General features: G+C 38.8%; 1 protein-coding gene and 1 long non-coding RNA gene across 2 annotated transcripts; both read left to right on the forward strand.

Annotated features, from left to right (window-relative positions):
- The first annotated feature begins 1,320 nt into the window (after positions 1-1,320).
- On the forward strand, positions 1,321-3,045 carry LOC112097894 (putative disease resistance protein RGA3). Its single transcript, XM_024183486.1, has one exon. It carries the CDS (start codon positions 1,321-1,323, stop codon positions 3,043-3,045), a length of 1,725 nt encoding a protein of 574 aa, XP_024039254.1.
- A 1,897-nt stretch (positions 3,046-4,942) lies between these two features.
- Positions 4,943-5,539, forward strand: LOC112098279. Its single transcript, XR_002905384.1, has 3 exons — positions 4,943-5,004; positions 5,217-5,328; positions 5,453-5,539. It is a non-coding gene; the product is annotated as an uncharacterized LOC112098279 (long non-coding RNA).
- Positions 5,540-24,763: the final 19,224 nt, after the last annotated feature.

Raw genomic sequence — 24,763 nt, forward strand, 5'->3', positions numbered from 1 at the left:
TTTATTGACAAATTATCAAATATGCAAGTAATGAAAAATTAATCTCAAGAGTTAGTAGAAGTAAAGTTCTAATTTAATCAGATGAGAGATGATAAATAAAAAAATATTTTAAGTAAATCATAAATTAAAAGAATTAATTAATTATTATTAAGTATAAATAAACAATAATGATATGAATTAAAGTCTATAAATTTTTTCTTTAATCTTATCCCAACTAAAGCCATGTGTAAATTAGGATTATCAATCCCATAATTTTAGGGTTAAAATTAAATTTAGTCCCTCAGTCCAATTCAATTAAGCTTACCAAATATGAGATAAATATATAATCACAAAATTAGTCCAATTCCGTACTTAATCCTAGTATCGAACATGGCCTGAAACAATTTAAATAAATTTGAAAGTTCATAATAATCATAACATGTGCTATCTTTTCTTCCTTTTCTTAATTAAATAAAAGAAAAAAATTAATTACCGAGCCACTGATGTCTAAAATGACCTGAAAAATAATTTAGGTAATATACTCCTATCGCGCAATCAGATAGAAAAAAGGGTCGGCTGCATGATTTTTTGAACTTTTGTCTTATTTTTCTCTTTTCAACTAAAAATTAATTTAAGAAAGTTATATTTAACTACTTTTTGTCGTGACATAATAAACTAAAACGGAATCACTACGTTTTCAAATGACCAAATGGCCTTGGCCTACCTGATAATAAAAGGCCATATAGATAAGAAATGGATCCATACGTTAAAGCTAAATTGAAAAATATAATAAATAAGTTGTCAGGAGATGATTTTATAAAAAATTTCACTCGCATGGTCCCGACCAAATACAAATTTGTGATGATATTCGTAATGAATTTATACAATGAGGCGAAATTACTCTGTCTAATTTCATCGATATATATTACACCATTAAAAATATACTAATATTTATAATGAAAAAACTTATGACTACTTTAAATCGACTGTATTATATGTGAATTCACAAGATTCATAGATAGATTGCACTAAGCTTTTTGTTGCAGTTTACAAATATTTTGTTACTAATGTAAGAAATTTTACAAGTGCTGATGCTGTGTACTCTGCAGAAAGCTAGCCCCAGACGGTGACTCCTGTGGGGACTCCTTCAATTTGCAGCACAAAAGAACGTTCACATTGACATTGACTTGAGGGTAAAACTTAAATAACTCCTATGGTATAAGAAGAATGCAAACATGCTTGAATCAACATTCTCTCAGAATACATAAAACCTACTTTCCTCTGAGCATTTTAGCAGCAAGAAAAGCAATTGCAGCATTTACCAATTGATCTAATATCAAAATGGCTCTTGCGATCGTTTCCTCTCTCCTGGACCAGCTGAAATCCATTGCTCAAGATCAGGTGAAAGAAAAGTGGAGGCTTGTGACGGGTGTCGAACAAGAAGTGGAAAAGCTTACCAAAAATCTTCGAGCCATTCAAGCTGTGCTGGAAGATGCAGAGCAGAGGCAAATGAAGCTCGACAAAGCTGTTACTGATTGGCTGGATGAGCTCAGAGACGCATTCTACGACATGGAAGATGTGTTGGATGAGTGGATCACTGAAACACGGAAATTGCAGCTTGATGAGGGTGGCGATGATGATAACGACAATGCTTTTGTTACTCTTTTGACAAAGGTATGTTCCTTCTTTCCTGCTACGTCAAACTGCTTTGGTGGTTTCAAACAACTCAGTCTTCGTCATGATATTGCTGTCAAGATTACAGAAATCAGTAAAAGGCTAGATGAAATTGACACACGAAAAGATAGGTTTAATTTTGTTGAGAATGTGAGTAACAATGTTAAGAATCCAGAGCGAGAGCGAACCATCTCCTTGATTGATGTGGGAGAGGTTTGCGGTAGAGTTGATGAGAAAAATGAGCTCTTAAGCAAGTTGTTGTGTGAAAGTAGTGAACAACAACAAGGCCTTCATGTCATCTCACTAGTTGGGTTAGGGGGTATAGGTAAAACCACTCTTGCACAACTGGCATATAATAATGATGAGGTGAAAAGCAATTTTGAAAAAGTTATATGGGTGTGTGTATTAGACACTTTTGAGGAGATTAGGGTCGCCAAAGCAATCATTGAAGGTCTAGGCGTGTCAACTTCTGGTTTAAGCGAATTCGAATCTCTTATGAAACAGATTCAGGAATATATTAGGAGGAAGAAATTTTTTCTTGTTTTAGATGATGTGTGGGATGGAGATTACAAAAAATGGGACCCATTCTTTTCTTGTCTAAAGAATGGCCACCATGAAAGTAAAATTCTAATTACCACACGTGATAGGTCAGTTGCACTACAGTTGGGATCAATAGATATTATCCCTGTCAAGAAGTTGGGTGAAGGGGAATGTTGGTTACTGTTTAAGCAGATAGCATTTCTACGTAGGTCCTTTGAGGATCGTGAAAAATTAGAACCAATGGGGCGAAAAATTGCACACAAGTGCAAAGGCTTGCCTCTTGCTACAAAGGTAATAGGGAATCTCTTGCGCTCTAAACGTACAGTAAAAGAGTGGCAAAGAATTTTAGAGAGTGAAATGTGGAAAGTAGAAGAGATTGGGCAAGGTATTTTGGCTCCTTTGTTGTTGAGTTATAACGATTTGCCCTCCAATTCTATGGTAAAATGGTGTTTCTCATATTGTGCTGTCTTTCCAAAAGACTACAATATGAATAAAGAGGAACTAATTTCACTATGGATGGCTCAAGGTTACCTTAATGCAGAAGAAGACGAAGAGATGGGGATGATTGGGGAAGAGTATTTCAACATTTTAGCAGCACGCTCTTTCTTTCAAGAATTTAAGAAAAATGATGATGATGATATTATGAGTTGCAAGATGCATGACATAGTACATGATTTTGCTCAATTTGTAGGTAGCAAAGAATGTTTGTGGCTAGAAATTAATGGTACCAAAGAATCAGTCATAAACTCTTTTGGTGGGAAAGTCTGTCACTTAGGGTTAAAGTTTAAAGGACGTGCTTCATTTCCTATGTCCATTCATGGACTTAATAGATTGCGTACCCTTTCAGAATGATGAAAGTCTTTTCAATCCGTCTCTTAATAACAGCATCCTTTCAGAATTATTTAGTAAATTGGCGTGTTTAAGGGCATTAGTTATAAGCCAATCGTCCCTAAATTTTCCTTCTTTTCATCTTGACCCATATAAGATTAGAGAAATTCCAGAAAATGTCGGAAAATTGATACATTTAAAATATCTTAATTTGTCTGGACTATGTATAGTGAGACTACCTGAGACTTTGTGTGAATTATATAATTTACAAAAGCTAGATATTAGGCGGTGCCGAAATCTAAGAGAATTGCCTGCGGGGATTGGGAAGTTAAAGAACATGAGGAGTTTATTAAATGGTGTTACTCTTTCGTTGAAGTACATGCCAGTAGGGATTTCCAAATTAACCAGTCTTCGAACATTAGACAAGTTTGTGGTGGGTGGAGGTGTTGATGGTAGCAATACGTGTAGGCTTGAATCTCTGAAAAATCTTCAACTCCTTCGAGAATGTGGAATAGAAGGGCTGGGTAATGTGTCACATTTAGATGAGGCTGAGAGGTCACAACTTCACAATAAGAAAAACCTCCTTCGTTTGCATCTTGAGTTTGGTAGAGTCGTAGATGGGGAAGGCGAAGAAGGGAGGAGGAAGAATGAGAAAGATGAACAACTTCTTGAAGCTTTACAACTGCCTTTGAATGTAGAGGAATTATGGATTATATCCTACCGAGGCAACATTTTTCCCAAATGGTTGACTTTGCTAACCAATCTAAGGAATTTAACACTTTCCGCGTGCGTTAACTGTGAGCATTTGCCTCCTTTGGGAAAATTGCCTCTGGAAAAACTCAAACTACGGAAATTAAAAAGTGTAAAAAGAGTGGGTAATGAGTTCTTGGGAATAGAAGAAACTAGTGAGGATGACCCATCTTCATCTTCATCATCATCATCAGTTACTGCCTTCCCGAAATTGAAATCACTCGAAATTTGGGAATTGGATGAATTGGAAGAGTGGAATTACAGGATTACGAGGAAGGAAAACATCTCCATCATGCCCCGTCTTTCTTCCTTAAAAGTTGGTTCTTGCAACAAATTAAAGGCGCTGCCGGATTGCCTTCTTCAAACGACGGCACTGCAGGAACTGAGTATTTATTTTTGTGAAAATTTGGAAGAACTGCCCATTCTAGAAGATCGCAGGACAATAGACATACCGCGTCTTTCTTCTTTGCGAATTGGGTATTGCCCCAAATTAAAGGTGCTGCCGGATTACCTCCTTCGAACGACGGTGCTGCAGGAATTGAGTATTATAAAATGTCCCATTTTGGAAAACCGTTATGGAGAGGGGGAAGGAGAAGACTGGCATAAGATATCTCACATTCCCCACATCAAGTGGTCGCCGTAATTTATCACTTGCCGGTAATTTCTCCTCCTCCTCTAATTTACTTCATTGTTGCTTGCAATGAAATTAATAGAAATAATTATATTTTGAATTAAAATTCTATATAGAATCAATCATGGTATAAATACGTAAAACTTCCTAGTTATCAAATCTGTTAAACTTGTTTTCTAAAGATTAAATAATTAAAAAAAAAACAAAGTGTAGTCTGCTGAAATTTCTATATTTACTTTTAAAAAATATGTGCTCTTTTGTAAAATTTCGTGCAATGTAATTTATTTTTTAATGTACGAAAATTTGTTATGTGTAACTTGCTGAGAGACAAAATCTCTGTGATATATTTGCAGTAATGTTGAAAACTAAATTATCAATTTTATCTTGTATAATGCTAATCTTATTTTTTATATATATAATATACATGACTTTAATTCTTTAAAGTAATTGTGTAATTGTTTTTACTACAATAGCCCACTTTGTTTTATTTCATACTTGTTTAATTGCCAGGTCCAAGCTAATTTGGTTTTAATGATGCAGGCAGGAGAGCAAGACTATGAAAATGAAAAGTTTAGCCAAAGGATTGCTAAAATGTTCTGCTGGTAATTCACTTGCTTTATTTTATAGAATTTCATTTCCATCTTCTTCTATTGATATCTTGTTGTGAATAAACAAGAACAGAGAAGTAAAGATATATCAAAATTTACTATTACGATGATGCTAAAACAAGCTCAAGCTCAAGCATTGCATTTTTATTTTATTTTATTTATAGAATTTTCATTTCCACCTGCATTGCATTTTTATTTATTTTTAGGTTGACTTTGAATACTTCATGGTGAACATTGGGGTGACCAAGGATTAGGGTGGCAGTGGACCGACTACCACTGTGGTTATTATGCGACTTTAAAGAAGAAAGTGATGGCTGGGTCTGCTCTGTTTCTATCTTTTTTAATTCTTTGATCGGTTTATCCTATATAAACATATGGAATTATGCTAATATTATCAATTTTTTCACCCAATTTTCACTGTTGGTTGTGATAACAATTTCAGGCTCTCAAAAGCTACAAAGCAAAGCATTTGTGGGCTGATCATATGCTTCAATTGAGGAAGGAGTTTGGTGTTGGCAATATTGTCCAGGTAACCACAGCTGATAATTTCCACAAATTTGCATTGTCAGAATACACTTTAATGTTCATTGTATTCCTATGTATTATCAGGTTATCGTGGTATGAAAAGTATCATCTTTAAGGATTCGTAAGAGACTTCGCAGTAAACTTAGTTGTCACCAGCTCGTGCAATTGGTCATTCAGTCAAGAGTACTTCAAAATTAGATTTTCAAGGTTTATATGTTTAGTTGCGATCAAAATGTTTAGTCATTCATTCGTAATCTTTTCTGATTTTCAAGTTCTTTAGGGCCATAAACATTTTTCGAACTCATTCTTAATTTTTAGGTTGATTTCGAGAACCCTGTTGAGGACATTCCTGAGACCAAGGATTAGGCTGGCGAAGAAACTACTACCTCTGTTGTTATAGTGCAGGGTTTGATCATTGGACCTTGAATAAGAAGGCCTTCCACGCATTCTGTAATTCAAGCATTCTCTAAAGGAAAAGAGCAGTAGAAGGGATAGTGATGGCCGGATCTGCTCTATTTTAGTTGAAGATCTCTGTGATGTCGATGAACTTAACGCAGTTGATACTTCTTGAAAATTGTTATTACGGATGAATTGATTCTTGGAGAGGGGTATCCAAAGGCGGATTTTCATAAACTTCCTTCTTTAACAAATGTTCCAATGCTTGTTGTAGTAACAATTTCATAGCTTGCATCTCTCGGGTGCATCATGTTCACGGGTTGGAAAAAGCATTTGTGGTAAAGCTTCAAAGCTTGTAAAATGGCTGTGAAAAGGCACATTCAATTCGGTATGCTTTGGTGCGGTCTCCTAATGCTAATATTATATTTTGTATAGCAATCTTAATATGCAAAAAATCATTGTGTCCAAAGTTTTCTGTTAATTATATGGTGACTGAAATTTTAATTATCATATCAATCTTAAAAATTTTTGTAACCCTATTTTACTTTGCTTGTACAGAATACCTGTTTTCGCTGATATGTCTAATTCCTAGAAATTCATTTCCATCGGTTTCCATTGGTTTTAGCACAAACAGAAACATAGAGCCCTGGGAAAAAGTTTTACTTTTGGTGGTATTATGCCTTATTTTCTTCATTCATCATATTTGTTTCGAATTCATGCTCTCATTCAGAGAGTAAAGCCTTTTCCAGGCTGTTTTGTAGCCAAATTTCGATGCCATCGATGCGTGATTGTCATTTAGATTTTCGAAATAATTGTTAGATTGGAGAAGAATAAGAATATATTGTTCAAAGGCTATTTAATTAGCACCCTCTGAATTTAGTTGGCAATAATGCATTGAAATGGTTGGGGAAAGTTATTGTCTTAATTAAATTACAGGTGATAAGATGCTGCTTCAATTTTGCAAGCATCTTGTACTGCAAAGATTCTGCCCACATGAGATGCTGTGATTCTTGACGTCAGGACAACACAGGTCAAATTTTAGTATCAATATATATCATCTTCTTTACTGTTCTGCCTCTAAATATTAAACTTTAATCAACTTGTTTTTGTTTGTGTAAATTATCAGGTTAAGGATACTAAGCTGCTTATTAAGGCAAATGTCAGAATGAAGATTGCTCACCGTACCTGGTATGCATGATGGCCAGGAAGATTAATTGTTCACAAACCAATTTGATCAGTGTTAGATTTTTTGCCTCCTTTCGAGGGACATCATCATCAAATTTGAGTAGAGAATCTTTGAAGGGAATTTTGTTGTAAGAGCTTCACAGTAGTGAATTCTGGGAGCTCGAACTTGAGTGAGATAATAGGGAGTATTGGGGATTTGGGTTATGAGTAATCATTATCCTTCCAATATGTGTAAGCACTCACTTGTTAGTAAAATCATCTTCATATATTAATTGTTTCTTTGTTATCAGGTAGAGTGTGATCTTCAAGGGTTTGAGAAAGTCCTTGCAGTAAAGTTTCCACCAGAAGCAATTGCTCAGTTTCAGATTTTTTAGGCGCTTAATTAGTTTCGATTATAATGTTTAGTTAGTTTCAATTATAATATTTAGTCACTCATTCTGAATCTTTTCTAATTTTCAAGTTCCTTAGGGCCACGACCTGTTTTTCAAGTCTGCATGTGGCTGCGAAAAGATTGATGGTCATAAAATTATCTTGACCCTTGAGCCATTGCGTTTGAGCACAAACAGAAACAGAGCTAAAGGAAAAGCACTTGACGCAAGAAGATGCTCTGAATATAACTGTTGATAAATTAGAAGTAATTGATAAGGATTTGTTTGTTAGAGATTTGGATAAAATCCTAAGATTTAGGGATGAGATAAGTTAGTTCCTGAGTGTAGGATTAATCCTTTATTTTTCCTTATTTAAGTTGTTTGTTTTCTCTATTTTTTAGTGAATTGAATAAGAGAATTTTTCCTCCTTCTTCCTCTGTAAAATCTACATGGTATCAGAGCTAGGGTTTGATCATGAATTTCAAGGCCACCATGGTTGGCTCTAGTTCAACCACTTTGGATGGCAGCAGTAGTACGACTTCATCGGAGGAAGTTTCTCAACCACTTCCGACTATTTCTCTTTCTGAAAATTCTCTTCAAATTATCATTCACAAATTGAATGGAAAGAATTATTTTGAATGGTCTTAGTCTGTTCGTTTGGTGATTGATGGAAAAGGGAAACTAGGGTACTTGAATGGCGAGGTAACACCACCAGCCACTAATGATCCAAAATACAGGCAGTGGCGTTCAGAGAATTCAATGGTTACTGCTTGGCTGATCAACTCAATGGATTCTATTATTGGAAAAACCTTCATGTACTTGAAGACTGCTCGTGATGTCTGGGAAGCAATTCGGGAAACCTACTCAGATTTAGAAAATCAGTCACAATTGTATGAATTAAACACCCATATGTGGAAGATGCAGCAAGGTAATCGTGATGTAACAGCTTATTATAATGATATGATGGCTGTTTGGCAGGAATTGGACTTGTTTGAAGATGAACAATGGGAAAATTCTAATGACAGTGCTCGATACAAAGAGAAAGTTGAAAGAGGTCGGGTATTTGTTTTCTTGGCTGGTTTGAACAAAGAACTTGATGAGGTTCGAGGACGTATACTAGGGAAAAAACCTTTGCCAACTATTAGAGAAGTTTTCTCAGAAGTGCGCAGAGAAGAAGCACGACGGCAAGTGATGTTGAAGAATAACGATGAACCAAAAATAAATAGTGAAGGATCTGCTCTTGTGGCTCGAGGTACAGACTCAGGGGGAAAGCAGAAGCCCCGGTGTGACTATTGTCGAAAGTCGTGGCATACTCGAGAAAGTTGTTGGATGTTGCATGGGAAACCAAAGAAAAAAACAGGCAGCGACACCAAGTCAGGGGGAGATGTCCGCGCATTTCAAGCTAACAGCACTGATCCAGGGCAGCAATCATCCTCAGAGTCTCTTCCTTTTACCAAGGAACAGATAGAGCATCTACATAAAATGTTTCATTCCCAATCCTTAGAAAAATCTAACCTATCTTGTTCTCTAGCACAGTCAGGTAATTCTTTCATTGCAGCCCTAGCGTGTACTAAGTTTCATGGCTCCTGGATATTAGATTCAGGTGCTACTGATCATATGACCGGTAATTCGCAGCTCTTTTCCTCATATATACCTTGTGCAGGAAATCAAAAGGTTAAAATTGCAAATGGTTCCTTAGCTACTGTTGCTGGAAAAGGAACAATTACTATTTCTCCTTCTCTAGTCCTTAAGAATGTTTTGCACGTCCCACATTTGTCTTATAATCTTTTATCTATCAGTAAATTAACTTTTGATCACAACTGTCAAGTTATTTTTCAATCTTCCTGTTGTAAATTTCAGGATTTAACCTCAGGGAAGATGATTGGGGGTGCTAAAATGGGTGGTAGACTCTATTTCTTTAATAACGGATCAACCTATGGAAGGCAAGATCTGCAGACTTGTTTTAATTCTATCTCTGTTGTTAATGACAGTAAGATTATGTTATGGCATTATCGATTAGGACATCCAAATTTTCAATATTTAAAGCTTTTGTTACCCAAGTTATTCATGAATAAAAATCCTTCTGTTTTTCGATGTGAATCTTGTGAATTAGCTAAACATCATCGGGCTATTTTTCAATCTCAACCATATAAAAAATCAAAACCATTTACCATGATTCATAGTAATGTTTGGGGTCCTTCTAGAGTGCCAACTTTTTCTGGAAAGCGCTAGTTTATTCTTTTTATTGATGATCATATTAGAGTCACTTGGGTCTTTCTTTTAAAAGAAAAATATGATGCTGAAACTGTGTTTATAAATTTTTATAATATGGTTCAGACACAATTTCAGACTCAGATTAAAATTTTTCGAAGTGATAATGGAAAAGAGTTTTTTAACAAAGTGTTAGGAATTTTTTTTTGCTGAAAAGGGGATTGTTCACCAAAGTTCTTGTAATAATACACCTCAACAGAATGGGGTGGCTGAAAGAAAAAACAGACATCTCCTTGAAGTTGTTAGAGCTATTAGTTTTACGACTAAGGTTCCTAAATACCTTTGGGGAGAAGCAGTGTTAACAGCCACTTATTTGATCAATAGACTGCCAACGAGAATTTTGGACTTTAAACCACCAATTAAAGTTTTAAGTGAATGGTTTCCCACAACTCGGCTAACAGCCGATATTCCCTTTAAAATTTTTGGAAGTGTGGCTTTTGTTCATAATCATGATACTAGACATTCAAAACTTGATCCAAAGGCACATAAATGTATTTTTGTAGGCTATCCTACAAATCAAAGAGGTTATAAATGTTTTGATCCAATTCTGAAAAAAATGTTTGTGTCTATGGATGTCACTTTTTTTGACGGATAATTATACTACAACAATTTCCTTCTTCAGGGGGAGAGCACTAGTGAAGATGATTTTTTAGATAATTCTGATGTAACTTTTGAGTTTGTTCAGGATGATGATGTTTCTTACAAACAGTCACCAAAAGAAAATGGGATGGGAAACACAAAATCTGTGGAAACAAATGAACTAAATGTTGAAAATATTGAATCCACAACTGAACAACCTTTGGTAATTCCATCTCAAAATCAAAATACTAAAACAACTGAGATGTGTACAAAACGATTTAAAGGTCTTGTATATTCAAAGGAACATCTAGCACAAAAAAGAGCCACTATCCCACAGCACTATCAAGAATCTGACCAGAGGTTGGATCATGAAGTTTGTGACGATTCTCCAGAAATCCCTGAAAACAATCCTCCATGTAATTATGAGTCAAATTCTTCTAGTCAGCTTGATCTTCCCATTGCTCTTAGAAAAGGTATTAGGTCTTGTACAAAACATCCTTTGCCAAATTTTATATCTTACAAAAATATTTCTTCATCATATTGTGCTTTTATTTCACAAGTGTCCAGTGTGGTTATTCCGAAAAGTGTCTATGAGGCTCTAAATGTTCCTGAGTGGAAAGAAGCTATGCTTGAGGAGATGAGAGCCCTGGAAAAGAATGCTACTTGGGAGAAAGTGGATCTGCCGGATGGGAAGACAACTGTCGGCTGTAAATGGGTGTTTACTGTGAAGTACAATTCAGATGGGTCCTTGGAAAGGTACAAGGCTAGACTTGTAGCCAAAGGTTTCACTCAGACATACGGAGTAGACTACTCTGAAACTTTCTCTCTAGTGGCAAAGCTAAATACAGTTAGAGTACTCTTGTCTATTACAGCTAATCTTGATTGGCCTCTGAATCAGCTGGATGTGAAGAATGCTTTTTTGAATGGGGACTTAAAGGAGGAAGTCTATATGGAGCCTCCACCAGGTTTTAATGAGAAATTTGGAACCAAGGTATGTAAGCTAAAATGGTCTTTATACGGCCTTAAACAGTCTCCCAGAGCTTGGTTTGAGAGGTTCACAAATTTTGTTAAAAGCCAAGGATATGATCAAGGGCAATCTGATCATACGCTGTTCACAAAGAGATCTATTGAAGATAAAATTTCTGTTCTTATTGTGTATGTAGATGATATAATTTTAATTGGAGATGATATAGTAGAAATGAGCAAATTGAAACAAAACCTAGCCAAGGAGTTTGAGATTAAAGATTTAGGCCAACTAAAATACTTTCTTGGAATGGAAGTGGCAAGATCAAATAAGGGTATTGTTGTCTCACAATGGAAGTATATTCTTGATCTCTTGAAAGAAACTGGGATGAGTGGTTGCAAACCTTCTGACACTCCAATAGAAGCCAACTCTAAGCTTGGGGAAGTAAAAAATGGTGTTCCAGTAGACAAGGGGAGATATCAAAGACTTGTTGGGAGACTAATTTACTTGTCACATACTCGTCCAGACATTGCTTTCGCTGTAAGCATGGTAAGCCAATTTATGCATTCCCCATATGAAGAACATCTTGAAGCTGTATACCGAATCCTTCATTATCTGAAAAGTACACCAAGAAAAGGACTCTTCTTCAAGAAAAATGAGAAGAGGGGAATTGAGGTGTATATTGATGCTGATTGGGCAAGTTTAGTCACTGATAGAAGATCAACTTCGGGGTACTGTACATTTCTATGGGGTAATTTAGTCACATGGAGAAGCAAGAAGCAGAATGTTGTTGCTAGAAGTAGTGCAGAGGCTGAATTCAGATCAATGGCGCAAGGAGTATGTGAGATTCTTTGGCTAAAGAGGGTTCTAGAAGAGCTTAAGAGGCCAGTGAGTTTGCCTATAAGGTTGTATTGTGACAACAAGGCAGCTATCAGCATTGCTCATAATCCTGTTCTACATGACAGGTAGGGGTGGGCAAAAAAAGCTGATTAATTAAAAACCGAATCGAACCGATCGGTTCGGTTCGGTTTTTATGCGGTTTTTTTATCTTCAAAAAACCGAAATAGTAACATAAAAAAATAGTAAAATCAATCGGTTCGGTTTTCGGTTTTTAAAAAAAAACCACAAAACCGAACCAAAATCTCAAATAAACCGATTGTTTTGAAAGCTAAAGCCAAAACCTAAAAGCCTAAAATCTAAATCTAAACTTCTGACTTCTGTCTTCTTCGGTTCCCGACTTCCCGCTGGCCGCTGCTCGTCGTGACTTCTTCTGTTCCCGCTGGCCGTGCGGCATCCCTCGCTGTAATTTTTGCGATCGTGCGGCATCCCTCACTGCAATTTTTGCTTCTGCTAACCTTGTTACTGTCTCAACTGCACTCTTTTCCACAGAGTTGAAATCATTCTGCTTTTTGGCCTCCGTTGTCTGCACCCAGACCTTTACAAATTGACCTTATTGATTGATTCAATCAATTTGATTGCTTTTGCTTGGGAAATCACAGAGAAGATGCAACACGTAAGGTGGGATGCACTTTCCTTCTTGGGCATATTAAAAAATTAATTTTAACTTTTTTCTTTAAACCAAAAAAGAAAAAGAAAAATTATTATCCATATGTCATCATCATCAATTGGAATTGGTCATAATTTGGGACCACCACGTTTGTGCTGCCATGTCAAATTTTTCTGCAGTTCTCTTTTTCATTTTTTTATCATATATAATCTCGATTTTTGTAGATAGTTTATGTAATAATTTAAGATATATATTCTTGGTTGGCCAAAATGAATACAAATGCAATTAATGAATGAAGAAGTTATTCATAAAGCACCATTTATTTATTTGTTCATTGCGGTTAAGTTGTATGCGATCCATTTGGTTGTTGGTTACAACCAGTTAAATATTTATTTAAAAATAAAATATAACTTGTTAATTAAGATGAATGTTGTAATATGAAGTGTCTTAATTTTGTAAAATGTGTGTGGTTATTCAATAATTTTGTAAAATGGTAGATTTATTAATTTAAAGTTTTAAATTTAAAAAAGTCCAAAATAGGCCCAATAGGCCCATAATCGAAATAATCGAACCGAATCGAATCGAATTATTTCAATTAATCGAGTATTTGATTATTTCGGTAATTTGATTAATCGCGATTATGATTTTAAAATAATCATAATCGAACGATTGTGAAAAATTTAGTAAAAAACCGAACCGAACCGCGCCCACCCCTAATGACAGGACGAAACATGTTGAGATTGACAGGCACTTTATAACAGAAAAGCTTAAAGAAGGAATAATTTGTACTCCATTTGTACCGACCACACAGCAAGTTGCAGATGTTTTAAGTAAAGGCTTGCTGAGACAGCCATTTGAAGTTCAAGTTAGCAAGTTGGGCATGACAAATATATTTGCACCAACTTGAGGGGGAGTGTTGATAAATTAGAAGTAATTGATAAGGATTTGTTTGTTAGAGATTTGGATAAAATCCTAAGATTTAGGGATGAGATAAGTTAGTTCCTAAGTGCAGAATTAATCCTTTATTTTTCCCTATTTAAGTTGTTTGTTTTCTCTATTTTTTAGTGAATTGAATAAGAGAACTTTTCCTCCTTCTTCCTTTGTAAAATCTACAATAACAAAAGTATATTTCTGCTTCTTGTGGTTATTTACTTTGTTTCTCCTGTCAGCATATTTGATTAATTCGTTCGAATTCACACTCTCACACATTATTTAAAACCATTTGTAGGTGGCTTGCAAGCTAATTAAGTTAATGCAGAAGCAATACTCTAGACAAAGATGAGCAAATTGAAGGTGATAAATGCATATATGGTGGCCCAATCGCTTATTATATTTCATCTCTCAATCTAATATGATTCTGAGTTTTAATTTCCATGAATAATTGTTAGGCTGGTACAGATGTTCTTAAAAGGGCCATCAAACTACCTTATGAAGTTGGAAAGTTGCTATTGCTTGAATGAAAGCACCATCTTCTGTTGCCAAGGCATTCCCCACATGATGAGATTATGTGATTGTTACCGGCTTCTTAATTATTTGTTAAATCAGGTTTTTCTTATCAAGTACATCATCTTATTCACCATTTTGGCTATATCAGAATTTGCTAATACCATGATGTCAAAGCAAGCTCAAGCACTAGATCCCTAATAATAATGCATTGCATTTTCATTTTATTTTTAGGTTGACTTTGAAGACCGTATGAAGAACATTGGGGTAATCAAGGATTAGGCTGGTGATGGAACTACTTCCACTGTGGTGTTGTGTGCAACGTTCAGTTGCTGGACTTTGAAGAAGAAAGTGATGGCCAGGTCTGCTCTGTTTCAATTGAGGATGGATAGCTGCCTGGAAGGCATGATGATTTTTATTGCATGATATTAAGGTACAAAGATAATCATTTCTATCTTGTTTTTTTCTTTGATCAGTTTATCCTCTATAAGCAAATTCAATTATGCTAATATTACCATTTTTTCTCCCAATTTTCACCGTTGGTTGTAATAACAATTTCAGGTACTCAAAAGCTACAGAGCAAAGCACATGTGGGCTGATCATATGCTTCCATGGCGGAAGGAATTCGATATTAACACTATTATGCAGGTAACCGCAGTTGTTAATTTGCACAAATTTGCATTGTCAGATTGCCCTTTAATATTCACTGTGTTTCTTTTTGTTATTCAGGGTACCATGGTATGTAGAGTATCATCTTTGAGGGTTTGTAAGAGCCTTTGCAGTAAATTTACCTGCTCGAGCAATTGCACATTCATCGAGTACAATTTTGGATTTTCAAGGTTTGTATGTTTAGTTGCGATTAGCAGGCTTAGTCACTCATTCCTAAACTTTTCTGATTTTCAAGTTATTTAGGTCCATTAACAGTTTTCACACATGTTTCAATGCTAGTTGTACTAACAATTTCTCATCTTGCATCTCTAAGATGCATCACGTTTGAAACAGCTTTTGCGGTAAACTTTCAATGCATGTACAATGGCCGTTAAGAGGTACATTCAATTCGGTACGTTTTGCTGCAGTCTTCTAATGCTAATATCATGTTGTGTATATTTAGTTTGCAATTAAAACTTAGGTATACAACCTTAATCTCATATAAATGATTGTGTACAAAGTTTTCTACTAATTATATGGTGACTAAAAGTTTAATTATCTTAAAATTTTTGTAACTCTCTTTTACTTTGCTTGTACAGAGTACCTGTTTTGGCTGACATGTCTAATTCGTAGAAATTCATTTCCATGGATTTCCATTGGTTTGAGCACATACAGAAACAGAGCTTTACTTCCTGAGGTGTTATGCCTTTGTCTCTTCATTCACCATATTTGTTCGAATACGTTGTCTCATTAAGAATTTAAAGCCTTTTTCTAGGCAGCTTTGTGGCCAATTTTTGATGCCATCAATGCATGATTGTCATTTAGATTTTCCAAATAATTGTTAGGTGGGGAAGATATTGTTAAAAGGGCATTTAATTAGCTACGTCCCCTATGAATTTAGTTGCCAATAATACATTGAAATTGAGAAGGCTAATTTAAATTACGGGTGATAAGATGTTGCTTGAATTCAGCATCTTGTATTGCGATGATTTTGCCCACATGAGGCTCTGTGATTCTTGACATCAGGATAACTCAGGTCAATTTTTTGTATCAGCATATATCATCTTGTTTACTGTTTTGCCTTTAAAGAATAAACTTTAGTGAAGTTTTTTTTGTTTGTGTAAGTTATCAGGTTAAGGATACTAAGCAGCTTATTAAGGAAAATGTCAGAATGAAGATTGTTCACCACACCTGGCATTTATGATGGCAAGGAAGATTAATTGTTCACAAGCCAATTTGATGAGTGTTAGATTTTTGGCTTTATATATTATTAGAGCTCTCCCTTCTGAGAGATATCTCATTAAATTTGAGTAGAGCTCTCCCAATAACTGCAAGCTTTCATTTGTTTGTAAAATCATCTTCTTATATTGATTGTGTTTCCTTGTGTTATCGGGTAGAGTATCATCTTCAAGGGTTTCAAAAAGTCTTTGCAGTAAAGTTTCAACCAATTGCTGTGAAGAGGCATATTCATTTGAGTAATTCAGTTTCAGATTTTCAGGGCGTGTGTGTTTAATTAGTTTTGATTAAAATATTTAGTCACTCATTCTGAATCTTTTCTAATTTTCAAGTTCCTTAGGGCCACAGCCAGTTTTTCAGGTCTGCAGAAACTATCTTGAGTGTTGAGGAATTGCGTTTGAGCACACACAGAAACAAGGCTAATGGAAAAGAACTTGACAGAAGAATTATGCTCTAAATCTAACAAAAGTATATTTCTACTTCTTGTGGTTATTTTACTTTTGTATTTTCTGTCATCATATTTGATTAATTCATTCGAATTCAGACTCTCATTATTTAAAACCATTTTCAGGTGGCTTGCACGCTAATTAAGTTAATGCAGAAGCTATACTCTAGACAAAGATGAGCAAATTGAAGATGATAAATACATATATGGTGGCCAAGTCGCTCATTACATTTCATCTCTCATACGAACATGATTCTGAATTTGAATTTCGATCAATAATAGTCAGGCTGGTGCAGATATTCTTAAAAGGGCATTAAGCTACCTTATGAAATTGGAAAGTTATCATTGCTTGAATGAAAGCACCATCTTCTGTTGTCAAGGCTTTCCCCACACGATGAGATTCTGTGCTTGTTATCGGCCACTTAATTATTTATTAAATCAGGTTTTTGTTATCAAGTACATCATCTTATTCACCATTTTGGCTATATATAAAGATTAAAATTTCTAACAGTTGTTTCGGATTCTTGTGTACTCAGGTTAATATAGCAAATGTCATAATGAAGATTGGTCAGTGCAACCGGTATAGCAAGGATGATAGTGGTGAGGAAGATTGTTGGCAAGTCAAATAGAGCCCTCCATTTTGAGAAATATCATCCTCAAATTTGAGTTGTTGAGCATGTGAAGTGAAGCTATAGCCTTAATAATGAGACCTTCCTGTGAAAGTTTCATTTGAGTGAATTGAACGTTCTTAGTGGGTAAGAAATTAAGTTCCCAGCTTGTTTAAATGCTGTGTAATTTTTACCCAAGATTATGCAATTGACTTATGCAATTCACTTACAGTGTTCTGAGTACTTGAGTTTCAGATTTCCAAGATGTGTAATTTTAGTTGCCATTGAAATATTTAGTCGCTCATTCTTAAAAATCTGTTCTAATTTTCCTGTTATTTTGGGCCATAAACAGTTTAACAAGTCTGCATGTGGTTTCTAAAGATTGATGGTTATGATATATATTGTGAGGTATGAAATATTAATTTGCTATAAATATGTGTACAAATTTTTCCTATTACATGGGGACTGAAATTGTAACTTGCAGGGTCAAAAGAAATCTTAATTTGCTTAAGTGTCTGCATTTGTGTACAAAGGAAAAATAAGAAATTCTGCTACGTGGGGACCGAAATTTTAATTGGCAGGGTCTTCATCAAATGTTTGTTATCAATACTGATCCCGGAATGTGTGGAACACGGTGAAAAGTTTTTCATAGTTTTGTGAAGAAGGCTGATTTATCTGATTCATAGAATTGTTAAAAGGGCATCGGGCGGGGGACAAAAGAAGTGTTGAAATTAAAAAGGTTAATGGTTAAAGCATGCAGTTTCTGTTGCATTTGCATTGGCCTGGGTTTAGGGAACTGTCAGAACTTTCAGAAGAAGATGGAGTTTCTCAAACCAAATCTAAGAAGATATCTCACATTCCCCACATGGTCTCAACGCACAGGTAAGTTCTTCTCTAGCTCTGTTTTTCATTGTTTGTTTTATCTATTTTTAATTCACATGTCCACAGTAATTTCATTTTAGTTTGAGCTGAGTGATGACTTTTCAAGGCTCACTTACTCATTGGGAGAAGCTGCAGGACGCAGGCTGCAAGGATTTAGATTTTCATTCGAAGGCTCACTTGCTCATTAGCTTGTGCAATTCCTGTTAAGAGGCACATCCATTCGAAGTAATTCAATTTTATATTTTCATAGTGTGCGTGTTTCGTTGCGATTAAAATGATTAGTCTCTCGTTCTTAATGTTTTCTAATTTTCCGGTTATTTAGGGCCATAAACATTTTCCAAGTACTGCATGTGGCTGCCAAAGATTGATGATGATAATTATATCTTGAGGCCTGTGTCTTGCTTTTGAGCACTCGCAGAAACAGAGCTCAAGGGAAAGAAATTGGAAGATGCTCTAAATATAATGAAAGTATATTTCTACTTGTGGTCAATTTACATTTGTTTCTTGTGTCATTATGCAGATTAATTTATTCAAATTTTTCCTATCTCATTCATTTATTTTAGACAAAGTTTGAAAAAAAATTATAAGTATACAATTTCCAATGGATTTGATAGAGCGGTCATCAACCATATTGATGTTATTGGAGTAGCACTGTTCTTAAGCACTGCTTTGAGGTCTCTCCCTCTCTATATACATTGATAGACTATTCTGGTCGTACCAAATTATCCTTGTTTTAATGTTTTGTTTGTTAAACTTTGACTGGGGGAATCTGTTTATTTGTCTGATATGATGTTAGTGTGGTTTCTATTGAAGTGTGTTAGATCTATCACCAATTATTATTTCAATTTTTCTTACCAAATCGACTTGCATACTTTCCAAGTCTAGATCCTTAACAATAGTGAGACTACGCTACAGAAGTACGATTTCTCTAGTTTTGTAGTTAAATACGTTAGAATGGTTTTAAATTAACAGAACTTTGAGATAGTTCTCTGAGGAAATACAAGTGGTGAATATGGTTCCAACTTTTAAGTGCCTTAATATTCCCATTTGTTCAGCCCTGTGCGTAAACAATTAGTAATTTCTGTCCAAATTCTTCTTTAATGCCTATATGTGTTGGACTTTGTCTATTGTTCAACTTCTCAAATGGATTCCATGCAGGGTTCTTAATGTCCAATTAGGAGAAAGATCAAGGCTTGCTTGGCTAGGAGTGGAAGCGGATCCACTACTTCAGTCAGATGACCTTTTGAAGAAGGCTTGCAACAGGCCGTCTCAGGATGTCAATGGCTCAACTCAAAAGTCCTCAAAGTGGCTGATATCAAAGAATGCCATTGTCTCTGGGCTTGGGCTCCTTGGCATCAAACAAGGGAATGTCGACTCTGTTGAAGGGGAAGCAAGGTGTTGATGCGGGATTCCGGTTCTCCTCGTTCTACGACCAGGATCTCTGCTCGATCAACTTCATCACGACCAGGAGGTCTCCTCGTAAGGCTTCTTCTCCAGAGGTTCCTGCGCACACAGACAAGTCAGAGTACGCCGGTTGTTTTCCCGGCGCAAACCCTCCGACGCTCAAGTCAGATATCAAGGTTCGAGGAACGTTTGCCACAGATCTTATGGCTTTTTCGTGGTTTTCTCTCTTTTTAATTTCTTTTCTAAAAAAATGCCAACCCTTTTACCTCGTTGGCTACCTTTTTATAGGCTTCCTCTGAATCCCAGTTTTCTGCTTTTTTCGAGACGGTATGGGACTCTGACTGCTGCGTTATGGGCAAACGTGGGATCTTGCGTGTTACGCCACGGTCCTGGGGAAAGCGTGGCTGTCGTGGTTCTGTGAGATCTTGCGTGTTACGCCACGGTTCTGGGGGAAGCGCGGCTGTCGTGGTTCTGTGAGATCTTGCGTGTTACGCCACGGTTCTGGGGGAAGCGCGGCTGTTGTGCCTAGATTCTCGGGCTGGAGAGCATGTCTTGCCAACTGTCGTTGACCGGATCTCCTCGCCTCTCGACCTCTAGCCGGAATGGCCTTATGCCTCTTACAGGAAATTGGCCTCGCGGATGACGTGCTCGTGGACGAGCAGGATATTTCTGCTCCTGTTCCCCCGCGCGCCAGGCTCTTACGGAACACACCGGTTCGCAGAACTATGCCACCAGATATCTGCTCACCATGCCTGGTCTCGTCGACGTATTTCTCCCAAACACCGGTCCCCCAGTTTCTGGTGTTGGGCAATGTAGTGGACCAGCAGTAGAAACTCGATAGTACTCGCTCGCGTGGGATTGGAAAAGGCTGCCAAGAGTCATGTCGCATTTAATTGCGGACGAGGTGACGTGGCAGAAATCCCCCCCCCCCTCCATTTGAATTTCAAACCGACGGTTATGAGACCCTCGGGATTCGGCGCTGTTAAATGCTGGCAACCTAAGAGTCCGTCCTCAGTAGGAAAACCAAATCCTCTCGAACGGCATATTCGCCATTCACTCCGTCTCCGTCTCTGTCTCTCCGGCAAAGAAGTTCCGGCATAAAGGTCCTCCATCTCTGATTTTCACCGACTGAACCATTACTTCAGGTATTTCTTCTATCTCCTTGGTCTCGGATAGTTGTAGATAATTTCTCTTCTCTTCTGTTTGGGGTAGTAGTTGGTGGTGTTGTGGTTAGAGCTTAGGGAATGTCGAAAGGCAAGGAGAAGGTCATTGAGGTTGATGACGACGAGTTGGACTTCCTGCCTAGTCTGCTCACCGATCCTGCTTTTGACCCCGGGATCCCTTTAGAGCCCATTAGGTCTAGTGTCGGGACTAGTGCTAGGAGGATGTCTCCCCAAACAACCTCTACGAGCGGAAGTAATGGTGAGGAGAGATCTTCTGGCTCCGAGGATACTTTGAGTGAGGATGGCGAAGGTGATTCTGGTGAGGTGTCTCCATCTGGAACGTCACGACCAGAAGGACGGGGTACAGTAGGGGGTAGAGCCTTGTTGCGTGATTATGCCATCGACTATATGACGTGCACGACCACGTTTGACGAGCTCGATGACCTCCGTCTTAGGTACAGCATTCCTGGTGAAATACTTCTCAAGGTCCCAGGCAAGAAGGATACCCCTAGCTGGCCTCCTAGGGGATATGTTACCCTGTATCTGGATAGCTTTAAGTATGGGCTTAGGTGTCCCTTGCAACCTTACTTTGCCCGGATACTTAGCGGGTTGAATCTATCTCCTGGTCAGTTGAACCCAAACGGTTGGAGAGTGCTCTCTGGTCTGTTCATACTGTGGGACAGATGTTGCCAAAGCGAGCCCACGGTCGACGAGGTGATGCACCTGTACCAGCTGAAAAGCAGCCCAAAAGATGCCGGCTGGTATTACTTCCAATCAAGTACCAAGACCAGGAAACCCATAACCGATCTCCCTACTGGTGGTGGTGGGAATTGGAAGAGGAAGTTCTTCTTCGCAGGGGGTCCCTGGGGTCAAGTTGCACGGGTTGATGGGGAAGACTTCCGCGTCCCACCCCGTTTCGTGGTCCCAGGTTGCCTGCTCGTATTAGATGTCTTGTCTCCCTTGTCGTTTGCGCTTTACTGGTTTGTCTCTAATCAAATGTTTGTTTGTGTTGCAGGTTCTTGGGGTGTCCACTTCCCGCTTGAACCTGACCAGCTCAAACGGGTCGAGGCTGTACTAGCCAATTCCTGCTCAAGCCGAGAACTGTTAACTACATACAACTTGCTCGAGTCTCGCTTGATACTTCCTGGCCATAGGATGGAGGACGCTGTGATTGGGGCTCTGACCCGAAAACGTTCTTGACCTCCAACCACGAAAAGGGACCAGAGTAAGGATGCCCCTGCTGCGAAGCGGGCCAACATCGTGCAGCAGGTCCCATCCTTGAAGATTTTACCTCCTGCTCCTGTAAAAGTCGGGGAAGCTAGTGGAGCAGCCACAGATCCTGCTTCCTCTTCTCCTCCTGTCGGGCCTCGATCTCGCTTACCTGACAGCCGAGCAGAACACCTGGTCCCCTACCTCAATGAGTTATCTAAACTCGTGAGCAAGAAGGACCTGGAGGACTTTGACGGCTGCACCTTGGGTGAGCTGGTGGGGGCCATGCAGCATAGCGCTTTCCACCTCAGCTGCATGACCACCTATTACAAGGCTAAGATTGGCCGCTACGACCGGAAGATGAAGGAGGATATTCAATCGGCGACGACCAGAGCTGACGTTGCCGAGCAGAAAGCAGGGGAGCTGAATCTCGAGAATCTGAAGCTGATAGAGCAAGAATCACTTGCTCAAGCAAAAGCCATTACCCTCGAGGAGGAGCTTACCAAGGTCAAGGAGGATCTGCAAAGGCAGAAGGCTATGTATGAGGCTCAGCTCGAATCTCTCCACGACTCCCACCGAGCTCAGGTCGAGAATTTGGAGAGGGAGGCCGACAACCAGTACGACCAGGGACTTCGGCATTCCTATCGTTGCATCATGGCCGTCCTCGGGAAGCAACACCCTGATCTGAAGATGGATGACCTTGCAGCTGGTGTTGCTCAACATACGGACGAGGAGGCGGCCAAGGAAGATGCCGAAAGGGTAGAGCCGATTGTGATTGAGGAGGAAAACTATCCTCCTCGTGCAGTCCCTGCTGATGTTGGCGAGGCGAGCACCCCCCCTGACGCAACTGGTGATACCCCTCCTGCACCTGAGGAGGTCCAACCAACCGATGCTGCTGGGCTTACTGATCCACCATCTTCTTGATATATTTCTTATATTGTAATGAACAATGTTTATGGAGATTATCCCCTCTGTTAATTATTAACAAATTAATAAAAATGTTTTTTGATTACTTTCTTGTGTTGTAATTATGAATTAATTTTCGTTTGAGAATCTGCTCGTCTTTGTCTAGACGAGCAGGTTCCGGCTTGGCTCATGGTTTTGTGCCACATGCCTTTGAAGATTCTTCAATGCCTGGGTTTCGGCTCGCATTCGCGCGGTCAAGCAGATCCTGGTACGCTTGACTTCTATCTCGCTATAAAACAGGCTTTGAGACTTGGTGAGCCTTTACATGCCTTGGGAATTTCTTCGAATGCTTTGGAGTCTGCTCGCCTTCTCGTGGTCGAGCAGATCCTGGCATGCGTGGCTTCTGTCTCGCCATAAGACAGGCTTTGAGACTTGACGGGCCTTTGCATGCCTTGGATAATTTCTTCAACGCTTGGGATTCTGCTTGGCTTCTCGTGGCCAAGCAGATCCTGGCATGCTTGGCTTCTGTCTCGCCATAAGACAGGCTTTGAGACTTTGTCGAGCCTTTGCATGCCTTGGATAATTTCTTCAAAGCTTGGGATTCTGCTAGCCTTCTCGTGGCCGAACAGATCCTGGCATGCTTGGCTTCTGTCTCGCCATAAGACAGGCTTTGAGACTTTGTTGAGCCTTTGCATGCCTTGGATTCTTCGAGGATTGGGATTCTGCTCGCCTTCTCGTGGCCGAGCAGATCCTGGCATGCTTGGCTTCTGTCTCGCCATAAGACAGGCTTTGAGACTTTGTTGAGCCTTTGCATGCCTTTGATTCTTCGAGGATTGGGATTCTGCTCGCCTTCTCGTGGCCGAGCAGATCCTGGCATGCTTGGCTTCTGTCTCGCCATAAGAAAGGCTTTGAGACTTTGTTGAGCCTTTGCATGCCTTTGATTCTTCGAGGATTGGGATTCTGCTCGCCTTCTCGTGGCCGAGCAGATCCTGGCATGCTTGGCTTCTGTCTCGCCATAAGACAGGCTTTGAGACTTGACGGGCCTTTGCATGCCTTGGATAATTTCTTCAAAGCTTGGGATTCTGCTAGCCTTCTCGTGGCCGAGCAGATCCTGGCATGCTTGGCTTCTGTCTCGCCATAAGACAGGCTTTGAGACTTTGTCGAGCCTTTGCATGCCTTGGATAATTTCTTCAAAGCTTGGGATTCTGCTAGCCTTCTCGTGGCCGAACAGATCCTGGCATGCTTGGCTTCTGTCTCACCATAAGACAGGCTTTGAGACATTGTTGAGCCTTTGCATGCCTTGGATTCTTCGAGGATTGGGATTCTGCTCGCCTTCTCGTGGCCGAGCAGATCCTGGCATGCTTGGCTTCTGTCTCGCCATAAGACAGGCTTTGAGACTTTGTTGAGCCTTTGCATGCCTTTGATTCTTCGAGGATTGGGATTCTGCTCGCCTTCTCGTGGCCGAGTAGATCCTGGCATGCTTGGCTTCTGTCTCGCCATAAGACAGGCTTTGAGACTTTGTTGAGCCTTTGCATGCCTTTGATTCTTCGAGGATTGGGATTCTGCTCGCCTTCTCGTGGCCGAGCAGATCCTGGCATGCTTGGCTTCTGTCTCGCCATAAGACAGGCTTTGAGACTTGACGGGCCTTTGCATGCCTTGGATAATTTCTTCAAAGCTTGGGATTCTGCTAGCCTTCTCGTGGCCGAGCAGATCCTGGCATGCTTGGCTTCTGTCTCGCCATAAGACAGGCTTTGAGACTTTGTTGAGCCTTTGCATGCCTTGGATTCTTCGAGGATTGGGATTCTGCTCGCCTTCTCGTGGCCGAGCAGATCCTGGCATGCTTGGCTTCTGTCTCGCCATAAGACAGGCTTTGAGACTTTGTTGAGCCTTTGCATGCCTTTGATTCTTCGAGGATTGGGATTCTGCTCGCCTTCTCGTGGCCGAGCAGATCCTGGCATGCTTGGCTTCTGTCCCGCCATAAAACAGGCTTTGAGACTTGACGGGCCTTTGCATG

The sequence above is a fragment of the Citrus clementina genome, unplaced genomic scaffold (assembly GCF_000493195.1).
Source record: "Citrus clementina cultivar Clemenules unplaced genomic scaffold, Citrus_clementina_v1.0 scaffold_5, whole genome shotgun sequence".
NCBI lineage: Eukaryota > Viridiplantae > Streptophyta > Magnoliopsida > Sapindales > Rutaceae > Citrus > Citrus x clementina.

Bases quoted from the DNA above. Each gene is read 5' to 3' on its own strand.
- LOC112097894 (XM_024183486.1), top strand. From the start codon at position 1,321: ATGGCTCTTGCGATCGTTTCCTCTCTCCTGGACCAGCTGAAATCCATT.